At 35.2% G+C, this 21,939-nt stretch overlaps 1 protein-coding gene across 4 annotated transcripts in view; it reads left to right on the forward strand.

Moving 5' to 3' along the window:
- Nucleotides 1–466: 466 nt before the first annotated feature.
- LOC141501663 (carbonic anhydrase-related protein) overlaps nt 467–21,939 on the forward strand; it is a 170,296-nt gene continuing 148,823 nt past the window's right edge. For all 4 annotated transcript variants that reach the window (XR_012472287.1, XR_012472288.1, XM_074205857.1 and 1 more), the window contains exons 1-3: nt 467–948; nt 3,042–3,233; nt 19,071–19,195. Coding sequence is in view for 2 of the 4 variants with exons in the window: in XM_074205857.1 (XP_074061958.1) it covers nt 843–948; nt 3,042–3,233; nt 19,071–19,195 (423 nt within the window). In the remaining 2 variants the exon portion in view is untranslated. The remainder of the gene's footprint in view (nt 949–3,041; nt 3,234–19,070; nt 19,196–21,939) is intronic.

Raw genomic sequence — 21,939 nt, forward strand, 5'->3', positions numbered from 1 at the left:
TCTCTTATTCCCTCCTATCCTTCCTCTTCAGGAGTTATTTCTGAGGAGTAAGAGGCAGCATGATAGAGGGAAGAGTGATAGTTTGGCTTCAAAGTAAGAAGAACTAGGCTCAGATTCCAATTCTCTTAACTACCTGTTTTACCTTGGGCAAGTTATTTAAACTTGCAGAGCCTAGTGGTTCTTTAAACTAGGGTTAGTAGGTAACCCCTGAGGTCCCTTTTAGTTCAAGATCATGATTAATATTTCTCTATTGTTTAATAAACATTTATTAAGCACCTATTAATAAGTCATGAAAGTGTTACAACACCTGTTAGCTATTCTCAAGGTTGAATAGAAGTGTAATTGTTAAGAGAGGTGTGTATAGGGGTTGTACCAGGATCTTTTGGTGGGGGGGGGAAGAATTTCTAATAAAAAGAAGGAAAAAAAAACTCCAAGCGTTAGAATGTTCTATCGTTTCAGTCAGTACTGTACTATCACCCCCATGGGATGTTTCCTGATAATCTTTCCTCTCCCAGGGCAGAGACTTATTAAGCCTTACCTCTTTTGGAATACATGCTCCACCCCTAATGAATTCGTACTTTTCACTGTTTCTCTTGTCTAGCTTTATGGTTCTAAGTTATATAAAGTAGGACTTTAGATACACACTCTCACATTCTGCAAAACAAACCAAACCTCTGGGTCTTGCAGCTACACACAGACACACGAACACACAGACACATAGACACAGACACACACATACACACACTCACTCACTTACTGAGAGCTGGGAAGTTCGTATTGTCTCACTGGTTGTCAGAGAACAACAGGCTTTCTAGAAAGAGGAAAGTGCGGAGAAGCTGCCCATGGCTGATTTGAGCTTCATTGAAGATTCTGAACCCTACACGGGAAAGGAGGAAGATGATGAAGAGGAAGAGGAGGAGGAGGGTGTGGAATGGGGTTACGAGGAAGGTAACGAGAGCCCCTCACAGAACTGGATTATCTCGGCTGGGAACTAATGCTAGTCTATGGAGATCGGGGCAAGGGTTCACCCTCCGTGTGGGCTTGGGGTCACTCACGTAGGGGGCGGGTGGGGGTCGGTGGGGTTGGTGGCAGTGGCGAACAGAGCTGGCACTGGGCAGCCTCGCGGCGCCTAGCGGGGACTGAATCCAGGGTCCGGGAGAGGCGGCAGCTCCGCTCTGCGCCCCGTTCTCTTGTTTGCTTGGTCTGAGAGCTGAGGGCTGCCACCCTGCCGGTGGGCACTGGGGTGGGGGGAGCCCCGAGGGCGCCGGTCCGGCTGCGCGGCCGCTAGCCGCTCTCTGGAGTCCCTCTTCCATCCGCGGGAGGGACCCACCTCAAACCTGCGGCCTGATTTTCATTGTACTTGCCACTTAATATAATTTTTAAGGACTTGTAGGTTGAAAAGTTGCTCCACCTGTGAGCAGAACTTTTTATCTTTTCTTCAGATTTCCTGAATTCTCCCTCTCCTCCCCTTTGATTCCTTTTGTACCTCAAAAAAAACGGCATTTCATTATTTGGCTAGGCTTTCCTTCCCCTCACCCTCCCTCTCTTTATAACTGTATAATGAATGTGTATAACTATATCTATCTATCTATCTATCTATCTATCTATCTATCTATCTATCTATCTATCTATATTTGTGTATGTGTTTGTGTGTAACTGTGTATATATATATATATTATATATATACTGTATGTAAATCAAAACAGGGCAGCATGTGCATTATGGAGTTAGCCTAATTTGCCTCAACTGCTATTATTGTTTTTGAACTGAGTTCTTAAGATTCTGCTATAAGTAGAGGAAAGCATGACTTCTGAGGGATAGTAAATGATACATAATGTTGTTGGAGACCTGTTTTACTAATCTTTAATGACTGGAGAATCAGTGTGGCATCAATGGATTAAGAGTTAGGACTACCCCACATCAGAAAGAACTGTGTTCAAATTCTTCCTCAGACATATTTATTCAGGATGTGTGACCCAAGATTACTTAATCTTTCACTGCCTTAGATGAATCTATGTTACAAGTATGAGTTGCTGATTTACATTCCTTTAAAAGTTAGGATGAAAGGAAAACAAAACATTCTAAATGAGAGTAATGACTTCAGAGTTATTCCAAATAGCTTAGATCAACTTTTGATGGAAGTTTTTTTGAATATGAAATATCAATGAAATCTCACATTTCTTGTCTACTTATATTATTAAACCATGCATTATGAGTACAACTAGCTCTTTCTATTTGTCAGATTCAAACTGAACAAGTCAAAATGCAGGAAGGCTTTCTTAGGAAGTTAGTATCCTAATTTTCTCTCTATCTATTTAGGACTCCTGATATAATTTTGAATGAATAATGATATACATATATATATATATATATATATATATATAAAATGCTTATATTCAAACATTTATAAAATGTTTAATTATGTCAGTTTAAAAAAGTATGTAATGGATTTGTGTGATATATTTTCCACATCTGCACAAATATGAAAACTATATGTAATATATACATTATAAATAAGTTCACTAATATCAGTCATCATTTTCCATTTTTCTTCAAAAGTGTTTTTTTTAGCATCACAGTTGTTATTCTATTTGTCCCACATTGAACATTATTTCTATTACCAGCAGTTAGTGATATTTTAGTGCTTCTTGTCACTATGAGATAATTTTTCCTTCTTCAAGATGCAAATCACATAATTAGATCTGCTTGGTAAAAATAAAAATATTGTACTGTGCTATATAAGTCAATGAAATATTATGGATTTTTTGACTTAAAAAGTTAGTGATTTGGGCAACATGGATCCTTTGAACTGTAACTTTTTTCAGAAAGTTAAACTTTACTTCAAAATATAACCAAAAGCATTTCTTTTACTTTTGTAGAGTTTCATGGTCATGAAATTGCCCATATAGCTACTTGTATCTTATTGTCAGAGTCATAAACAGAAATCATAACTTTGATTTTTGTTTCACACTTTTTGATGTATATAATCGACAGAGAAAGACCTCTTTATTTCATCATATTATCATTTATTTTGTTCCTAGGAGTTGAGTGGGGCTTGGTGTTTCCTGATGCTAATGGAGAATATCAGTCTCCTATCAACTTAAATTCAAGAGAAGCCAGATATGACCCCTCACTGCTGGATATTCGTCTATCCCCAAATTATGTGGTGTGTCGTGATTGTGAAGTCACTAATGATGGCCATACAATTCAGATTGTTCTTAAATCAAAATCAGGTATTTTAAAAAATTAATTTCTTCTCGTCCTCTAGTAAATCAAATGGTTGTTATGAACTGTAAGATACTAATTGAAAAGCTTCTATGATAGTAGGGAGGAAGATAGAGTAACATTTTCTATATTTTCTGGAAATATGCTAATTTATCTTATACATTATATTTATTTTTCTGTCCCCCAAACCCAGTTGCAAAGCTTTGTTTAAAGGCTTACACAAACTTGAAGAAGTGTATGTGAATTTACACAAGCATATATATATATATATATATATATATATATATATATATGTACTTATATATGTTTTTTCCTGGAACCTTTTTTTTTTAAAGAGGGCCATAGGAATATAAGATTATCAGAAGACAGGTTTAGAACTGGGAAGGAACTTAGAGGCCATATAATTCAACTTCCTCCTTTCATAGATGAGGAAGGAACCTGAGGCCCAGAGAAGATTGAATAATTTGGCTAAAGCTTACACAGTAGGGCTTGAATTTGAATCTATCTCAGTCCAACAGCTTTCTACTATAACATACTCAGGATGATATGAGGTATGTTGTTCTGTGCTGTGTGATGAAATATTTCCATAGGTAATGGTACAACCTCATTTAATACATATGGCAAAGATGGTAGTTTGGAAAATTGTAGGACCTCAGGAAAGATTTACAAAATGCATACATTATCCTGAGTTATCTCACTAGGATAAATTGTTAGGAAATTGTCATACTATATCTTCAGTGTTGGGGTACTTAGGTGGCACAATGATAACCTGAAATCAGAAAGACTCATCTTTCTGAGTTCAAAACCAACTTCAGACACCTATTAGCTATGTGACTCAACTTAGTGACTTTAGTTCTTCTTCTATAAAATGAACTGGAGAAGGATATGGGAAAATACTCCAGCATCTTTGCCAAGAAAACAAATCGGGTCACAAAGGGTCGAACATGACTGAACCAACAATTACAAAATCAGCCGTGTTACATAGGAATGTTAAATGAACTGTTTTCATGTATAAAATGGACAGGATTGACTACCAAAATGATCCCCAAATTTCTTTGATAATGCCAATTTGAACCTTGATCTATCATATTTAAAATAAAGAAGTTACATTGTATTCTATAAAGTCCCTTCCATCTCTAAAAGCTATGTTCCTATGATATTGTAACTTGAAATTTGCTCAAAATATTCTTCATAGTTGATTAGAGTTTTTTTAGGGGAAGTGTTCAGACCTGTGGTTTCATGGGATAGAAAATTCTCAAGGAGGAAAATCCCTCTGCTAATTGCTGCTCTTCAATTTATGATTTCTTGAGAGCTGCTTTGGATTACTGAGAATGTTAAGTAATTTCCCCAGATTTCCATCGTTAATATTCTAAGCTTAAGACCATTTCCTAGTTTCATGGCTAGGTTAAATGACCTGTCCAAACAGGGGTCACATAATCAGCATGTCTCAGAAGTCACATCTTTCTGCTTTTGAGAATGGCTCTCTATTCAACATTCAATGCTGTTTCTCTTGCTTAGTATAGTAAGAAAAGTTGAACCACACACACACGCAGACACACACACAGATGCACACAGACACACAGACACAGACACAGACACAGACAGACACACAGACACACAGACACACAGACACACAGACACACACACACACACACACTCCAGCTCCAAAAATAAGCTGACCTTTCCTGGAAAACCCTTGGGGAAGGATGGAAAATTAGAATATATTTGAATTACATAAGGTACCTGACAAGTAGTGCCTAAATGTGCTTAAATTAATTCAGAATCAATACATGTGATATTTCAAACTAGGATTCCTTAGATTTATCATTACCCAGTTCAAGCATTGATTTTTAACTATAGATTAGTCATTAATTATGGATGGTTTTGAACCTTAATCTAGAATTAATATTCCATCAGGGAATTGTAGATTCATGTTTTCTTTCATGCTTGTCCAAGTTTAGTCAAGGTACATGCATTATACCTAATATAATATGGATTTTTGTGTTTGCTAAACAAAAGATCCTATCTGATTACCTTGCTCATATCTCAGATGTAATTTTGAACTCAATCTATAATCTAGGTTATTTTGTTGTGACATGAATAGGCAGTTCAAGTTTACTGGAAGGGGATAATTTTAGTTTTTCCCGAGTGGAAGATGTGTTTAAGAAATAAAAAAAGAACTTAAATATGTTTTGAATGCTGATATACTGCTTAAAATGCCTGGAATGAAGGTTGTGAGGTAAGATAGGGATCAACCAATTCTTCTGTTTACAAAATTATATCTTTTCATTGCTCAGTTGTTTCAGTTGTGTTTGACTCTGTGACCCCATTTGATGTTTTCTTGGCAAAGATATTCGCTTGGGGTTTGTCATTTTCTTTTCTAGTTCATTTACAGAAACTGAGGCAAACAGTGTTCAGTGATTTGAGCAGGTTCACACAGTATAAGATCTGATACCAGATTTACATTATGGAAGCTGACTTCCAGTACCATCACTATCCATTATGCCACCTAGCTGCCTCCTCAAATTTTGCCTTCGTTACCAATTTGATTCAGCATGTATTTGTTAAGTGCTATTTATCTATATTAAATACGAAAGTGATATTTTCTTCCCTTCAAAAAAACCCTTTTGAACTGTCACTGTCCTCAGGGAGGTTCTTGGTGGTGATGATAGTGTTGATGGAGGCTTAAAAGCAAGGATTTTACATGGAAAGGATTAGAAAATAAATGCAAAACAGTATAGAATAAAATAAGTTGAAGATCATAAAGGTCTTTCACTGCCAAAGAATTTTACTTTATGCTTGGGGGGTGGGGGGGTGGGGAGGAGGAGTAAGAGGGAAGGAGAAACTGAGGGTATATGCCTGAGGAAAAGATAGGGTAAGGATGGCTTAGGTCTTACTAGAGTCTAACTAGAGTCTTACTAGCAGTCTAACTAGAGTGACAATGTGAAGCACCCATCAATCTGGATTTGGGGGTGGGAGCAACTCTGGAACTGAAGGCAAAAATTCTCCAGAAGCTAGGTGGCACAGTGGATGACAGTGTACAGTGGCTGCAGTCAGAAGACCAGAGTTCAAATCCTAGTCTTAGACATTAACTAGTTGTGTGAACCTGGGCAAGTCATTTACACCTATTTGCCTCAGTTGGGGAAGGAAATGGCAAGCCATTCTAGAATTTTTCCCAAGAAAACCCCAAAGGTGTCACAAAATGTTGGACACAACTGAGTGACAGTCATAGCAAAATGCTCTCTGGTCCTATGGTACAGTATCAGAGTGGCTGAAGAAAGATGTCTAGTATAGAGGTGATACTCATAGGATTATAATATTATAGATTTGGAGCTAGACGGGACCTTAGAGGCCATCTAGTCACTCATATTTTACAAGAGAGGAAACATGCTCAGAGAGGGTTAAACAATTGATTACCCAAAAATAAAAAGAGAGTAAATGGAAGAAGTGGTATTTTGATCCAAATTCTTTGACTTCAGATCAGTTATTCTTCCCACTATACTGTACTACCTCTAAAACCCACTGTACTCTGCCCTGCTATACCAAATTGAAAGTATTAAGTATAATGCTCAACATCACATTTTAGGGAAAATATTGGTAAGCAGAGGTGAGCAATTAAAGTGACAAAGGATATAGAATTCATGTTCTTTGAGTTCTTTTTGAATGATTTGGGGGGGTATTTAACCTGGAGTAGAGAAGAATTAGGGGAAACTAGGTGACACAGTGGATGGACCATTGAATCTGGATTCAGGAAGATCTGAATTCAAATCCAACATCAGACAGTTACTAATCATGTGACCCTAGACAAGTTACTTAACCCCTATTTGTCTCAGTTCTTCATCTGTTGGATGGAGAATTATTAGAGAAGGAAATGACAAACCACTTCAGTATTTTTCAAGAAAATCCCAGGGACATTCAGGCATGATTCAACAATAACAAAAGGGAAATATCTAAGTTGGAAAACACTTGGAGGATAGCTTTCTTCAAGTATTTGAAGAGGTTATATGGTTGGTCATTGCATTGATTAAATTCTTTAGTCTTTCAGTTCTTTTTTCATGGGAGAGGAAATAAATGTTTATTGTTAGAAAAATTATTTTTACAAAAATTAATCTTTCATTTTTATAGTATTTTTTATAATTACATGTAGTGACATATTTCAACATTCATTTAAAAATTTAAGTTCCACATTTTTGCCTTCCCTCCTTCTCGCCCTTACTTTCCCCTCCCCTAAGATGGTAAGCAATTTGATATAGGTTATGAATGTGCAATCATGTACATATTTCCATATTAGATATGTTGTGAAAGACAAAACAGATCAAAAGGAAAAAAAATGAAAAAATGAAAGCAGTATGCTTCAATCTTTTTTCAGATGCCATCAGTTCTTTCTCTGTATCTGAATAATGGTTGGAAAAAATTATTTTTAAAAAACCTGTTATGTAGAAAAGGAATTAGATTTATTCTGTTTGATGAAATAAGTAGAAAAAAGAGGGGATTTAGACTTATTTAAAGAAAAACTTCTCATATGGGAAGTAATAGGTTTACCCTAACTAACAGAATTCAGTGGAGGCTGTGAGATTACTTGTTGGTGATGTAGGGGTCTTCCTGTTCATAAATGGATTGGATAAGATCATCTCTGAGCTACCTTTCAGACCTGAGATGCTATTTTTAGCCAGTGATTTCAACTGTGGACAGACTGAGTTGGAGGGAATAGTTATTCCAAATTATTCCAAGTACTAGTCTCTAAAAGCTTTTAGAGATATAGGAAAGAAAATTATTTTGTCCTCCAAATGAGAGGTTAGAAGTGAGAGCTGGAAGTCATTAAAGCTATGAGAATAGATGAACTCACAGGAGAGATCATAGGTCAAAGTAACAAGAGGGTTAAATACTAAACTTCATTGAATACCTAGAGGTAGGAGATTTAAGAAGGTAGAGCCTCTGGGAAATCATTGAAGACTGAGATGGATAAATAGATAGAAATTAGGATTCTGTATGTTATGGTAATTGAGAGTTAAAGATACTGCAAGAAGGTGGAAATAGTTAATATAAAATACAGTTGGAGGGCTCTTAACTTTTTTTTTAATTGTAATCTTCTTTGGAACATCCAGTGAAAAAGAAACATCTCAAAATAATGTTTTTAAAAACAAAAACTTAAACATAGCATCTTATTAAAAAAACAAATTCTATTGAAATATTAATATGAAAATATTTTTCACAGTCATCAGGTTAATAATCACGGGTCTAGAGAATGTAGAACTTGAAGGCCCTTGAACTAAGTAAGAACTAGTATGGATGGGGTGGCTAGGTGGCACAGTGGATAGAGCACCGACCGGCCTTGGAGTCAGGAGTACCTGGGTTCAAATCCGACCTCAGACACTTAATAATTACCTAGCTGTGTGGCCTTGGGCAAGCCACTTAACCCCATTTCCTTGCAAAATCTAAAAAAAAAAAGAACTAGTATGGAAGTAGAACTGATGGGAACTTTGATGGGTTAGTGACAGCTTATAGTTTTTGTTTATTTTATTTTATTTTGGTTTTTGCAAGGCAGTGGGGTTAAGTGACTTGCCCAAGGTCACGCAGCTAGGTAATTATTAAATATCTGAGGACAAATTTGAACTCAGGTCCTCTTGCCTCCAGGGCCAATGCTCTATCCACTGCGCCACCAGCTTAGAATTTTTTAAAGAGAAAAGGAATACCTGGTTTGAAATGATATAAATCTGAGAGGTCAGAAGAGAGAATAAAGCTAGATTAAGTAGATCTGGAAGTCAATTGCATAAAGATGATTATTTGAACTCATGAAATTTGATAAGATCACCAAGTGAGAATAGAAAGAGATTAGGGTTTGGGAATAGAATTTTTGGGTATAACCACTATTTGGGGCATGAACTGAAGGAGGAGTTGGACATCAAGGAGAACTAGGAGGACAATATTCTGAATTTGATAAGAAAAAATTAATTGGTCTAAATGATGGGAAATGTATCTACGTTTCAATTTATCTAAAAAATATCAGGCATTTTAGTATATTGCAATCTCAGTTAACAGTCAGTAGTGTAATCTAAGTCAAAAAAGGCCCTAATGTAACATTAAACTGCATTGAAAGCTGCAGTCTCCAAACCTGGGGAGGTGAAAGTTCTGCCATATTCTATCCTATTCAGACTGCAGCCAGATTAATATTTTCAGTTCTAGGACCACATTTGATGGAGAACATTGATTACATGAAGAACTTCTGCAGAGTATAACGCTAATGATGAAGGACCTTGAGATCAGTCCTAAGGAACTTGGGGATATTTAGATTTGAAGAGTAGATTTAAGAAGGGGCATAGAGATGTCTTCACAATAGCTCATGTGGAAAGATTGGTTATAATTATTTTGTTTTCCTCAAGAGGGCAAAATTAGGAGCAATGAGTTTAAGTAGCACAAAGAACTTTAGGTTTATATAAGGAAAAAATAATTGGAATTGCCCAAAGTGAAATGGACTACCTCAGAAGGTAATGGGAGCCACCTCATTGGAGGTCTCTAAACAAAAAGAGATTATTCCCTGTGAGGAATATTGTAAAAGGAATGATTTGTTCATGCTTGGGTCAGCTAACTCAGCCTCTGTGACTCCTGATTTTGTTAAGACAAATCACTGAAAGAACAATGTATTTCCAGAAGAGCGAATAGTCTCAAGAGACAGATTATCAAACTGATAATTTAGACATAGGCCTTTTTTCCCCAGACTTTTCCTTTTTTCCTTTTCTCTATTTTTCAAATAATTTTCCCTTCTAGTTTTTATGGTTAATAATACTTACCACATTTATAAAGCTGTTTGATATTTGTAAATGACTTCCCCCCCAAACAAACCTCTGAGGAGAGAAGTAGAAGATGGTTATCTCAGTTTATAAAAAGTAATTTTAAAGTACTTCTCTTTTCCCCTTCTTGCATTCTGTACCCTAGGCAGCTGTAGTGTTTCCTCAGCTTTGGGCTCTGCCCAGAGGTACTGATAGATCTTGAATGCCTTGTGAATCCTCAGAGAAAGATTCCATTATTTTCCATTATTAAGTATCCGAGTCTGGATTTGAACTCAGGTCCTCCTGCCTCCAGGACTGATTCTCTATCCACTGTGCCACTAGCTTAGAATTTTTTTCTAATTGTGGATCATGGATTTATCTGAGCTGAGTCTGAGGATCATGGATTTATCTCAGTTGAATCATCTCAAAATTAGAAATTCTCTAGTGCGTTGTATGATAATTCCCTATAACTAGAACAATTAACCAAAATTATTTGCTTCTAGATTGGGCTACATAAAACATAATTTATAGTGTCTATTTGGACATTTATAAATTTTGTGAGAGTTGGAGGTCACTCTTAAACTACCAGTGATTAATAAGATTTGTAGTCTTTCAAGGACATTTGACATCAAAACAGGATATTTAGAACATTTCAAAAGTTCAGAAAAGATATTTAAATACCAGTGTAGAAAAGAGCTTAAAGAATCTGTAAAGGAGCTCTGGATCTGGGCAAAGGAGGTGAGGAGATCTGGGATTTTACTTGTCCTCACTTTGCTGAAAGGTCAATGAAGTGTAATGTTTAACTGGGGCTCCTTTTTTTCAAAGCAAGATAATGAAATTGGCTTGTTTACAAATCTCATGCATTTTTGGATGTAATATTTAATGTTAGCTTTGAAAAATTATTTAATAGCTTTATTAATTATACATCTGTGGATTTTGTAGATTGATGCACTTTGGTTAAGAACTCCAGGATAAAAAAAGTAACTGCTATTATTGTCTAAATTTTTATGTTTATCATTAAGCTAGGTTGATTCTGAAGAACTGAACTCAAATTGTCTAATCAATAGCAAATTAATAATTCTTAATTGATGGGTGTCATCCTTATGGAAGATATATTCCCTCCACCCCAATAATACACTTAAAGAAGCTATAGCTTCCTCAAGGACTTAATCTGTAAAATAATAATAATATAATGGAGTTATTGCATTTGCCCAAATCAAATTATATCAATAAATATTGAATTCAAGGAAGTATAGAGACCCGGTCTCTGACTTCAAAGGGCTTACAATAAAGTTGGGGTAATAAAATTTCGGAATAAAAGAATAAATAGAAGACAATGAAATAAAAGTTCAAGACAATTAATGAACATTTATTAAGTGCCTACATGAGCCAGATTGTGCTAGGCACTTGAAATACAAAGACAAAAATGAAATTGTTTTTGCCCTCACAAAAATAGAAGACTTTGTATGTGATTAAATGAGGAATGAGGAATGAAGATAAGTACTCTAGGAGTTTTAAAGGACATAACTTCAAGATAGGGAGACCAGGAAAGCCATTAGGAAGAAATCAGTTCATCATCTGGATTTTGAAAGATGAACAGATGGAAAAAATAAGGAAAGGCCGAATAGGTGTTTGAAATAGTACAAGCAAAAGCAGGGATGTTGGAAAGCAGAAGCAAGTTTAGGGGACAATGAGCATTTCAATGTGAAGGAAAAGAATGGGAAAATATGAGATTAGGTAGGAAATGTAAATTGGGAACTGGTTTGGAAGTCCTTGAATGTCACACTAAATAATTCATTAAAAACAAATCTCACCAGTTTAGGGCAAGCCCATTGATCTTAGGATTCTTTGTTGAAGGTGTTCATGTTGAAATTTTAAGAAGGGAAGCTACCCCAAGGTTTAATTTATTCATATAGAGTATATGAAGATAATAGATTATATGAATAAGCAGTAGTTCCAAAAATACTTTTCTAGATTTGTTTTAGACTCCATCTAAGAACTAGAAATTTACTTTTGCCAGACTTTTATGATCTTGGAGAAATCAACACATTATGGAACTTCTCTGAGTGGTTACTTTCATTTTCTGATTTTCCTGAAGAACTCAAGAAGTGCAACCAGTTTGGGCTGCAACTTCTTTCTATGACTAGTGCAAATGTCTGGACAAGTTAATTTCTCAGTTGCACACACCAATCATTGTTCTCCAAGGATCTTAATTTTCTTCATATGCCACAGGATGTAATAGTGCATTTATAAATGTACATAAAATTGAAATTGATTTTATCACTGTAAAGTGATAAAAAGAGGAAGTTATAGGTAAAAATAAAAATATAGATTTTTTTTTAGGTTTGCATACTTTGATTATCAAGTTGCAAAATACAAAAATTCTCTCATGGTTATATATATTTCATCTATTAGACAAGCTTATTAAAGGATAATGAATTTTTTAAGTGTACAATTGTGCATAAAGAAGTGCTGATCAGTATTGGTCATTATGCTCTTTACTTACAACTTATTATAGAAACCTTAATTAGAAACTTTTACTTCTGGGCATTTTCTATTACTTTGCACAAGTTTTAGAGTCAGGATTTTTTCTTCCCATAAATATGACATATGGTATAGTGTTATTCAGCAATTTAGATTAAATTTAAAGGTAATGCCAGCAAATAAATTTTTATTTCTTTTCATAGAAGCTGAGTTTATGTCCTGTTAATTTACATAACATAGTAGGATTATATTCTTATTTAGTTTAAGGTAACATTTTTAAAAGGGTAGCTAGGTAGAGGAATAGATTGAATACGTGACCTGGAATCAAGTGGACTTAAATTCAAATCCAACTTCAGATACATACTATGCTACCCTGGGCAACTCATTTAGCTGCCTTAATTTTCTCATCTGAACAATGAACTGGAGAAAGAAATGGCAAACCACTTCAGTATCTTTGCCAAGAAAACCTCAAATAGAGTCATGAAGAGTTGGACATGACTGTAAAATGACTAAACGACCATAGTAACAGCAAACATTTAAAAAATGGGTATCATCACAATATTTTCTAATTTTTTTCTATAATGTAATCGCAAATATTTATTAGTGCTACTAAGAATTAAACAGGATATAAAGAACAGAAAAATATGGTTCCTACCCTTCTACAAGTCTCTTCCTTGTCCTCCTCCTCCTCTTCCTCCTCTTTTTCCTCCCCCTTTGGATTTCTCTTTTCCTCTTCTGGTTTCCTAGAGGTTTTCAGCTGACTTAAAGCACACTTCATTGCCATCTTTCATCTGCTTTTGGATTTTAAATCTTATACTTAATTACGGAATAAAAGATTACTTCCTGGTAAGAGAATCCAAAGTATTAGTGGCAATTGAAGGATTTATTTTTGGGGGGCAAAGGCCCCCTGAAATTTTACTATTAGACAACAGTCTTAGGCTAGTCATCATCTTTCAAATGGGGTTAAGTGGCTTGCCCAAGGCCACACAGCTAGGTATTATTAAGTGTCTGAGGTCGGATTTGAACTCAGGTACTCCTGACTCCAGGGCCGGTGCTCTATCCACTGCGCCACCTAGCTGCCCCCCTCCTCCTCCTCTTATTCCTGATTTTTTTTCTTAAACTATTTACATTGTTTAAAATATTGGAACTTTACAAATATCAAATAAAATCAGAATTTCCATATATATGGATTAGAACAGGAGAGAATTGTAATGAACTGAGAATTTCTATTGTGTAGAACTTGTTTTCCTTTGAAGGCATATAATAAATTCAACACATAACTTTCAAAGCTGTACTGTTTGTTTGTGATTCCTTTGGCTAACCTATTTTTCAGCCCTTTCCAGAGGGATCATGCTGAATTGATCTGCATCTAGATCATCAATATCCCTCTGAACATTTGTATAGTGGAGGATTGTAAAAAAATCCCATCTTTGATTCATTCCATTTTCTCCAGGTACAATATATGTATATGAATGTGACTATAGCCCTTATGTTTTTTTCTTACCTAACAACCATGCTGTGTTTATATAGGGAGAGTTTTATTGCCTTGCTTTAAAGATGTGCATATATGCTTTTTTGTTAGTAACCAGTCAGAATTCAACAAATGGTTGCCTTGGTAGCATCCCCCCAGCTCTTTAAGTATAAGACTAAAGAATAGAGGATTTTAAAAGGAACTGTTCCCCCTCACTTTTTCCAGACTTGGATGAAAGAATTGAGTTAAGTCTATAAATAATGTTTCTTGTTTTCTTTAAGGTCAAGTATTGAGGGTTATGTGATTAAAAAAGAGAATATGAAAAAGTATTTTTAAAAGGTAGAATATTTAAAAAATCTGAATAGCTAAGATCAAAAACTCTCCAAATCCACAGAAGTAGGATGAGTGCAAAGAATATATAGATTGATTCTATTCTAAGTTTTTGAATGCACAGAAGTTATCTTTGTATTTTAATTCATTAATACTTTTTCTGGTATTGATAGTATTAGAAATTGCCCTTATTGATAATAAGGACTAAGTGAATCCTAGTTCTCAAGTTCAAAGTTGAGAATTCATGAATTATTAAATCACTGACTGAATGACATTTCATTTTGCTAAATTTTGGATTTCCACACTATCATCTTTTAGAACCATATAATGATGTAAGGCCTTGACAATGAAATTGAGCACAAAGTCATCATTTCTTTCTGTCAGTTCTATTCTGAGCTGAATTGTAGTTAGACTAAGTCATTAGTGTGCATTTATCTCAAAGCTATGCAACCTACATTTTTAACTTCTCCAGGTAAAAAGGCTAATTAAAATTAATATTCCATTATTTATATTTACTCGAAAAGATTAAGGTCTTTTCACAACCATAGTAAAGGCCATTCTATAGGTATTTTAATTTTTCAAAATACTATATGCAACAAAAAATCTTCTTTTTGAGAGTTATAGTAAGAGCTACTCATTCCTACTTCCTGAGTAGCAAGGATTACTTTTATGCCAAAGCAGGTCTCTTACTTTTTCGATTTAAGGGTCAGCAAGGTGAATGTTTTTCATAATAAAAATGAGGACTGGAATTCTTTAAATTTTTCAAAGTGCTTTACATATTTTAACTCATATGATCCTCACAACAACCCAGTGAAGTAGGGATTATTCTTATTCTCAGATTATTAATGATGAAACTGAAGTTAGAGAGGTTGATTTGTCCAACAGGTAGTGGTACATGTCAGAAGCAGGATTCAAACTCAGATCTTCCCAACTCAAGTCCCATATTCTATGTGCAATCTAACTGATGTGTAATTCTCAAGAGATTCATCCTCAGAGAATAAGTTGTATAACATATTTATTATATGGCATGAATTTAGAATTGGGTTGATCTAGAAAAAAAGATTTTTAATTAATAAACACTTAGTTTGAGAAGTTAGATGGATAATTTTACTTTATTTAAAAATTTTTTTTGTCAAGGTAATGGGGTTAAGTGACTCACCCAAGGTCACACAGCTAAGTAGCTATTACATGTTTGAGGTCAAATTTGAACTCAGATCCTCTTGACTCCAAGGCTGATGCTCTATCCACTGCACCACCTAGCTGCTCCATTAGGAGGATAATTTATGAATTCAGAATTCTTCTATTGTATTTGACTAAATGAGGGACAACTAGGTGGATAAGAGGCTAGAACACTAGATTTCCCCATGTATAAGACATAATTTAATTTGGGGGGGCCTGAAATTTGAAAAAAAATATTCCATAAAGTTATTAGACTCAAGTTTTATTCATCATGAAATTCAAGGACCTTCTGCTCATAGCTTTCAGGCATCTTTTGGGCAAGTCTGATGTGTGGACATATGCTTAGTCCAATCCATTTCTTGAACCTGAAGCACCAACTGTGGCCTCCTTTGAAATCAGTCACTTCTTTTTCATTAGCAGTTCTTCTTGCCCCTTATAGGCACAGGAGTTCCACTTGCCCTTTGCTCTTCCATACATCTCCTCAATTATCTCTCTAGATCAGACCATTTGGCTGACTTGCTTCTCATGGCCTTCTTCTGCCTGGGTGTTTTTCAGTTGGGTTTCTTCTTCCTGTAGCCTGTCTTGGATTGTTTTCTCATTTGGAGGAAGACTAAGCTTAGCTGTTGCAAGCATTGTACGAAAATCTTCTCTGAGCCATTTCTGGGCAGCCCGAGACAAAACATAACCTAATATGCTGGGTAACAAATGTGAAACAATGAGTGCAGAGACACTAAGCACAAAAAAAAAAAAATGGGAAATGCAAGTAAAAAATATCTATAACCACTGAATAAGACACTCCCAGTTTTTAGACCCCAATTTTTTTTTGAAAAAGGGTGTCTTATACATGGGGACATACAGTAACTGTGTGGGCAAGTTCCTTAACCCTGCTTGTCTCAGTTTCCTCCTCTGTAAAATGAACTTGGGAACGAAATGACAAGCCACTCCAGTGTTTGCCAAGAAAACCCTCAAAATGTGATTATGAAGAGTCAAATATGACTGAAATGACTCAACAACAAATTAGACCAAATGAAGAAGCTGCATGAAATATACTGAATTCAGAGCCAGTTTCACCCCCAGAAAGATGTGGGTTCAAATCCTACCACTGACATGCTGGCTGAGTGGCCATCTCCAAGTTACTTTTTTTTTGCTCAAGGCCCTAAGAAACTGTCTCATGCCATAAATTGTAGAATAGTTCTAATCTGAGTATGGAGCTATGATCTTAATTTCAGTAAAAAATTAAAGGTATAAAAAGAACAGATGATAAATTATGTATGAATTTTTATTTAAATTAAAAAATGTCAAAAAGTCTTTCATTTAATATTTTATATGGAAAGCATTTTATATGGAAATTATACAGAAAAAATATGTTTTATATGGAAATTACATGGAAAATATTTATATGGAAATAATTATTTATCCTTTCATCTATCTCCTTCCAAATATGTGTTGCTATAGTGATAAAGGCTACATTTTGGAGCAGCCTATATTTAGGTTAGTAGGATTTTAAATTGTTTTCTTTTGAAGAAATTCACAGTGAGTATTTAGTTCAAAAGAATTACATTTTTCCTTTTAAAATTTTCATTTTTATTATGAAATTAAACACTAAAAGAAGAACACTTTTATATACACAGCAAAAGTAAAAAAGAAGACTGTATATAAAACTGGATCCTCATTTTAGCTAGTAATGGAACTCATATTTCAATGGAAATTGTTTTGCAGATTGACTTGACATGAAGAAAGGCAGCATAGAATAGTTTATATGGAATTGGCCATAAAACCAGGAAGACCTGGCCTTACATCCTGACTCTGTTACATGTCCCTGGGCAGTTCTTGGACTCTAGAGAATGTGCTAACTTGCATGGGCAGAGGGAGCTTCTTTATTGGGGATGTTCCTTACACCAGTGAATTCATAGGTCTGGCCTTGATCCCCTCTCGTGTGCTCCCTATCTCTTATCCTAGATCCCTTATGCTCTTTCTCCTAATCCCTATTCCTTAATGTCCTGTTATATCCCCCAGCCTTCCTTGGGTTAAATTCTGGTGGTAGAAATAATACCTCAGTGTTTTATATAGAATTAATTGTTTCAGGGGCAGCTAAGTGGCCCAGTGAATAGTGCACCAGCCTTGGAGTCAGGAGGACTTCAGTTCAAATCTGACCTCAGACACTTAGTAATTGCCTAGCTGTGTGACCTTGGGCGAGTTACTTAACCCCCCATTGTCTTTCAAAAAAACCTAAAAAAAAATAAATAGAGTGAATTGTTTCCCCTTCGACTAAATATTGTTAAAAAGAGTGACTTGTATTTATGCCCAACTGTGATTTCCATCTTTTTCCTTGGCTTTATAATGGTTAGTAGATGATGAAGTGGTGTTCACTTTGAAGTCACTTTTGCTAGAATACATCTAGCCAGTAAGCACACTTAAATATTTTATTTTGTCTAAAAATTATAAGTCTTGAGTTGAAATGTAGCTTAAAACACCTCATTTTATAGATATGGAATCTGAGGCCCAGAGAATTTAATATCTTATCCAAAGCCACACAAGTAGTTAGTGATAGGATTGGGTTTGGAACTCAGGACTTGAGACTTCAAGTTCAGTGTTCTTTCCTTTTTAGTCAGTCTTGACTCTTATTGTTAGATAGAGAAGTAGATAAATTATTTATTAATTATTCTCCATGTGGCAAACCCTATGCTAAGTGTTAGGGGATACAAATATAAGCAGATAGGTTGTTTTTGCCCTCAAGGAGTTTACATTCTACTCAAGGGAGACAATACATAAAAGGAAACTGTAAGAAAAGGGGGGGGGGATGCTTGGTATGGAGAAAAGAGAAGTAGTTGGAGACCTAAGACCTGAAAAGATAGGGCAAGAGATCACCTATTTGAGTTGAGGGTAGTACTGGTGGAAGAAGCTGGAGAAGGTTTATTTTAGAACAGGCTGAGAAATGGTATACATTCTTGACGCTGACAAAGTGAAAAAAAATTCTATTCACAAGAAATTTTAATTTTTAACCCACTGAATCTGAATACAAACCACTTAGACATAGCCAACATTTTTGTTGATCAGTTGTTTTGGTCATATCCAACTTTTTATGACTCCATTTGATTGTTTTTTTGCAAGGGTAAGTGACTTGCCCAAGGTCACAGAGGTAAGTAATTATTAAGTGTCTAAGACTGGATTTGAACTCAGGACCTCCTGACTCCAGGGTTGGTGCTCTATCCATCACACCATCTAGCTGCCCCCATTTGATGTTTTCTTGGCAAAGATACTGGACTGACTTGCCATTTCTTTTTTCAGTTCATTTTATAGATGAGGAACAGTGTCCAAGGTCACACATCTTTTAAGTATCTGAAGCCAGATTTGAACTCAGAAAAATGAATCTTCCTGACTTTAGGCCAGGTGCTGTGCCACCTAACTACATAAATAGCACATAATGTTGCCTATGTAGAATCATCATATAAAGTCTAACTGTTTTATACTGGTCATATAAATTTAATCTATTGAAGCACACCAGAACTGTTTTAGAGGGAAATATCTCAAGTTGATAGTATGTGTTATTGAGAAATATGCCTATTTGAGGAAGAAATAATAACTAATGAAAATATATGGTTCTTCCCCCCCAGTCCTCACAGGAGGACCGTTACCTCAAGGGCATGAATTTGAACTATATGAAGTCCGATTTCACTGGGGTAGAGAAAACCAGCGAGGCTCTGAACATACTGTGAACTTCAAAGCTTTCCCCATGGAGGTAAGAATGACATTCCATTCAACAAAGCACTTGTTACTACAAAATGTTAAGTAATTTATGTAAAGAGTTTACTTTAAAAAAGCTTCCCAATGGGTCTTACATTTTCTTCATTTATGTTAAAATAAAAAGTACCCTCATGAAATGGGAGCTTGGGAAAGAAAATGGCTCTTCACATTTATAGTAATGGGTTTTGAGTATGTTCAGTCTTCCATGAATAATTGGTCATAAAGTTAACCTGAAGCACTATTAACTTTTGTCTTAATATTATTAGTGTTCTAAAATTTCTGCTACTTCAGCAAATCCTGTGAGTCACTTTGTTCTAACAAATTCTGAGTAAATGATGAGCTAAAAACAAATAGCTCCTAGAAGACTCTCCATAGTCATTAAAAGTCTAGTTTAAAATCTGTTTAAAATTGGCAGTTTTGATTTTAATCACCTCAGGCCATTAAAAATGAGAGGATGTTGTATATTTAGTGATTTTCAGAGAGCTGTCTCATGAATGGAGACAAGACCTCATGGAAATGCCAGGAGTTCATTTACATCTTCCTTATGGATCTACAGTGGGTAGGAGTTTGAGATAGAAGGAATAAGAGTGTGTGTGTGTTTGTGTGTGTGTGTGTGTGTGTGTGTGTGTGTGTGTGTGTGTATTAAAAAGGATGAGTGCATTTAGAGGTAGGAGATCTGAGGTGCTTCCAATCATCTTCTCCAAATTATAAGCTTGTTCAATGATTAAATATTAAATTACTCATTGCTGGCCTGCTATGGAATTTATTACTACAAAGAAGTAAAATATACAATTTTATTAAAATAATATGTATTTTATCATTTAGAATAGAGTTAGGCAATTCAAAAGATCACATTCTTTTTTTCAGAAGCACTTTGGAAGCTTAAGATAGTTCTTCTACTTAAAAACACACTTTAAGTATGTCTAGCAATCATAGTATCAAACTGCTTAGGTCTCTGCTTATTAGGCCAAAATATACTCAAAATATGTTAAAATATGACCTTTTTCAAAAGATTATTGTGATGAATATATATTATATATATATATATATGCACTGAAAATGTTTTAAGTGGTATCTAGATAAACTCTCTGACACAGATCAGATTCCGAAGAGAAATTTGAAATAGGCCCCTAGTTTTCATGTTCAGTTTTAAAATTTTAATGTAATTATTTTTAATCTTAATGACAACATTAAAAAGAGACACGGACTTTAATTAGGTATTATACAATCTAAGCCCTGGCAGTTGAGTGTAGTAGATAATGTTGAATCCTGAGTCAGGAAGTCCAAAATTCCAATCCTGCCTCTGACACTTAAAAACTAGAGATTCTGGTTGAATCATTTAATTTCTCTGATGACTTTTGAGTTGACTTTTAGGTCTAAATCTATAATACTATTATTAGAAAGATAATGTCATACGAAGTCATCTGCCCCTCTGGGAAAGTATGTTAGTTTCCTGCTTTAATAGCCTCATATAATAGAGATGTCTTCATAGTTTCATTTTTCACAATTACCTGCTTTGTTCTGCACAGCAATCTAGAAAACTCTTGAAACAACTGGAAATTTATTTTCAGCTTTGTACTTTCACCTGCCATCACCTTTGGAGGCAGATCCTACTGGACTTAGCCTCATCATCTCCTATCCATGGATTTTAGGAGCTGATAAAGAAGGGAGAGAGGTGCAATCATTCTGCCCACAATTCTTGCAAATATTTTTTGGAAAGAATGTTGGATGACTAGGAGAAGAGTTTGTGAGAGTGAGAGGTGTGAAGTTGGAGATGAGGGGGTGGGATCCTTACTAAGTAAAGAGATGAGATGAGTAATATAGGGACCATAGCATGAACAAATTGAATAGCAGAAACTCTATAATGTGTCTTACATCAGAAGTGTTAAACATCCAACTCATAGACTACTGGCAATTTACAAGATAACCTGAATGTGGCTTGAACCAGATTAAAATGGATTTGGGTGTGTGTGTGTGTGTGTGTGTGTGTGTGTGTGTATTTCATAAAATAAGTAAAAATATAATAAAATATAGTATTAATATGTCATTTCTAAGTCAATATATGTCCCACAGGGATCATTATCTATGATTTAATGGTCCTTCTTTGTATTTGGGTTTGATATCACTGGTATATATTTGTTTTCTGGGGACATTTATCAATTGTGGATTTTCCTGTGTGCCTTCCCACTGAATAGAACAGAATAAGCATTATTAAGGACTAACTATGCCAGTCTTTGTGCTTTACAAAAATGATCTCATTTTATCTTCACACACCTTCTTATACAGATGCTATTATTCCCATATTACAGTTGTGGAAACTGAGATAGAAGTAAATTTATATGTCCAGTATGATATGTGTCTGAGGCCATATTTGAAATTAGTTTTTTTTTTTTAATTTTAGATTTTTGCAAGGCAAACGGGGTTAAGTGGCTTGCCCAAGGCCACACAGCTAGGTAATTATTAAGTGTCTGAGACTGGATTTGAACCCAGGTACTCCTGACTCCAAGGCCAGTGCTTTATCCACTATGCCACCTAGCAGCCTCAAGAAATTAGTTTTCTTGACAGCAATACACTAGCTGCCTTTAACACTAAAGACTGTTAACCTCTGTGTTCTAAGATATGGAGGAAAATTCAGAGGAATTGGGCTTGTGTCAGCTTCTGAATGGAACAAATCTCTGACTTTGCCTGTTACACGGAAAGCAACTTTTTATAACCTTGAAAAGGCTTAATTATATTATA

This window comes from Macrotis lagotis, chromosome X, assembly GCF_037893015.1.
Source record: "Macrotis lagotis isolate mMagLag1 chromosome X, bilby.v1.9.chrom.fasta, whole genome shotgun sequence".
Taxonomy (NCBI): domain Eukaryota; kingdom Metazoa; phylum Chordata; class Mammalia; order Peramelemorphia; family Peramelidae; genus Macrotis; species Macrotis lagotis.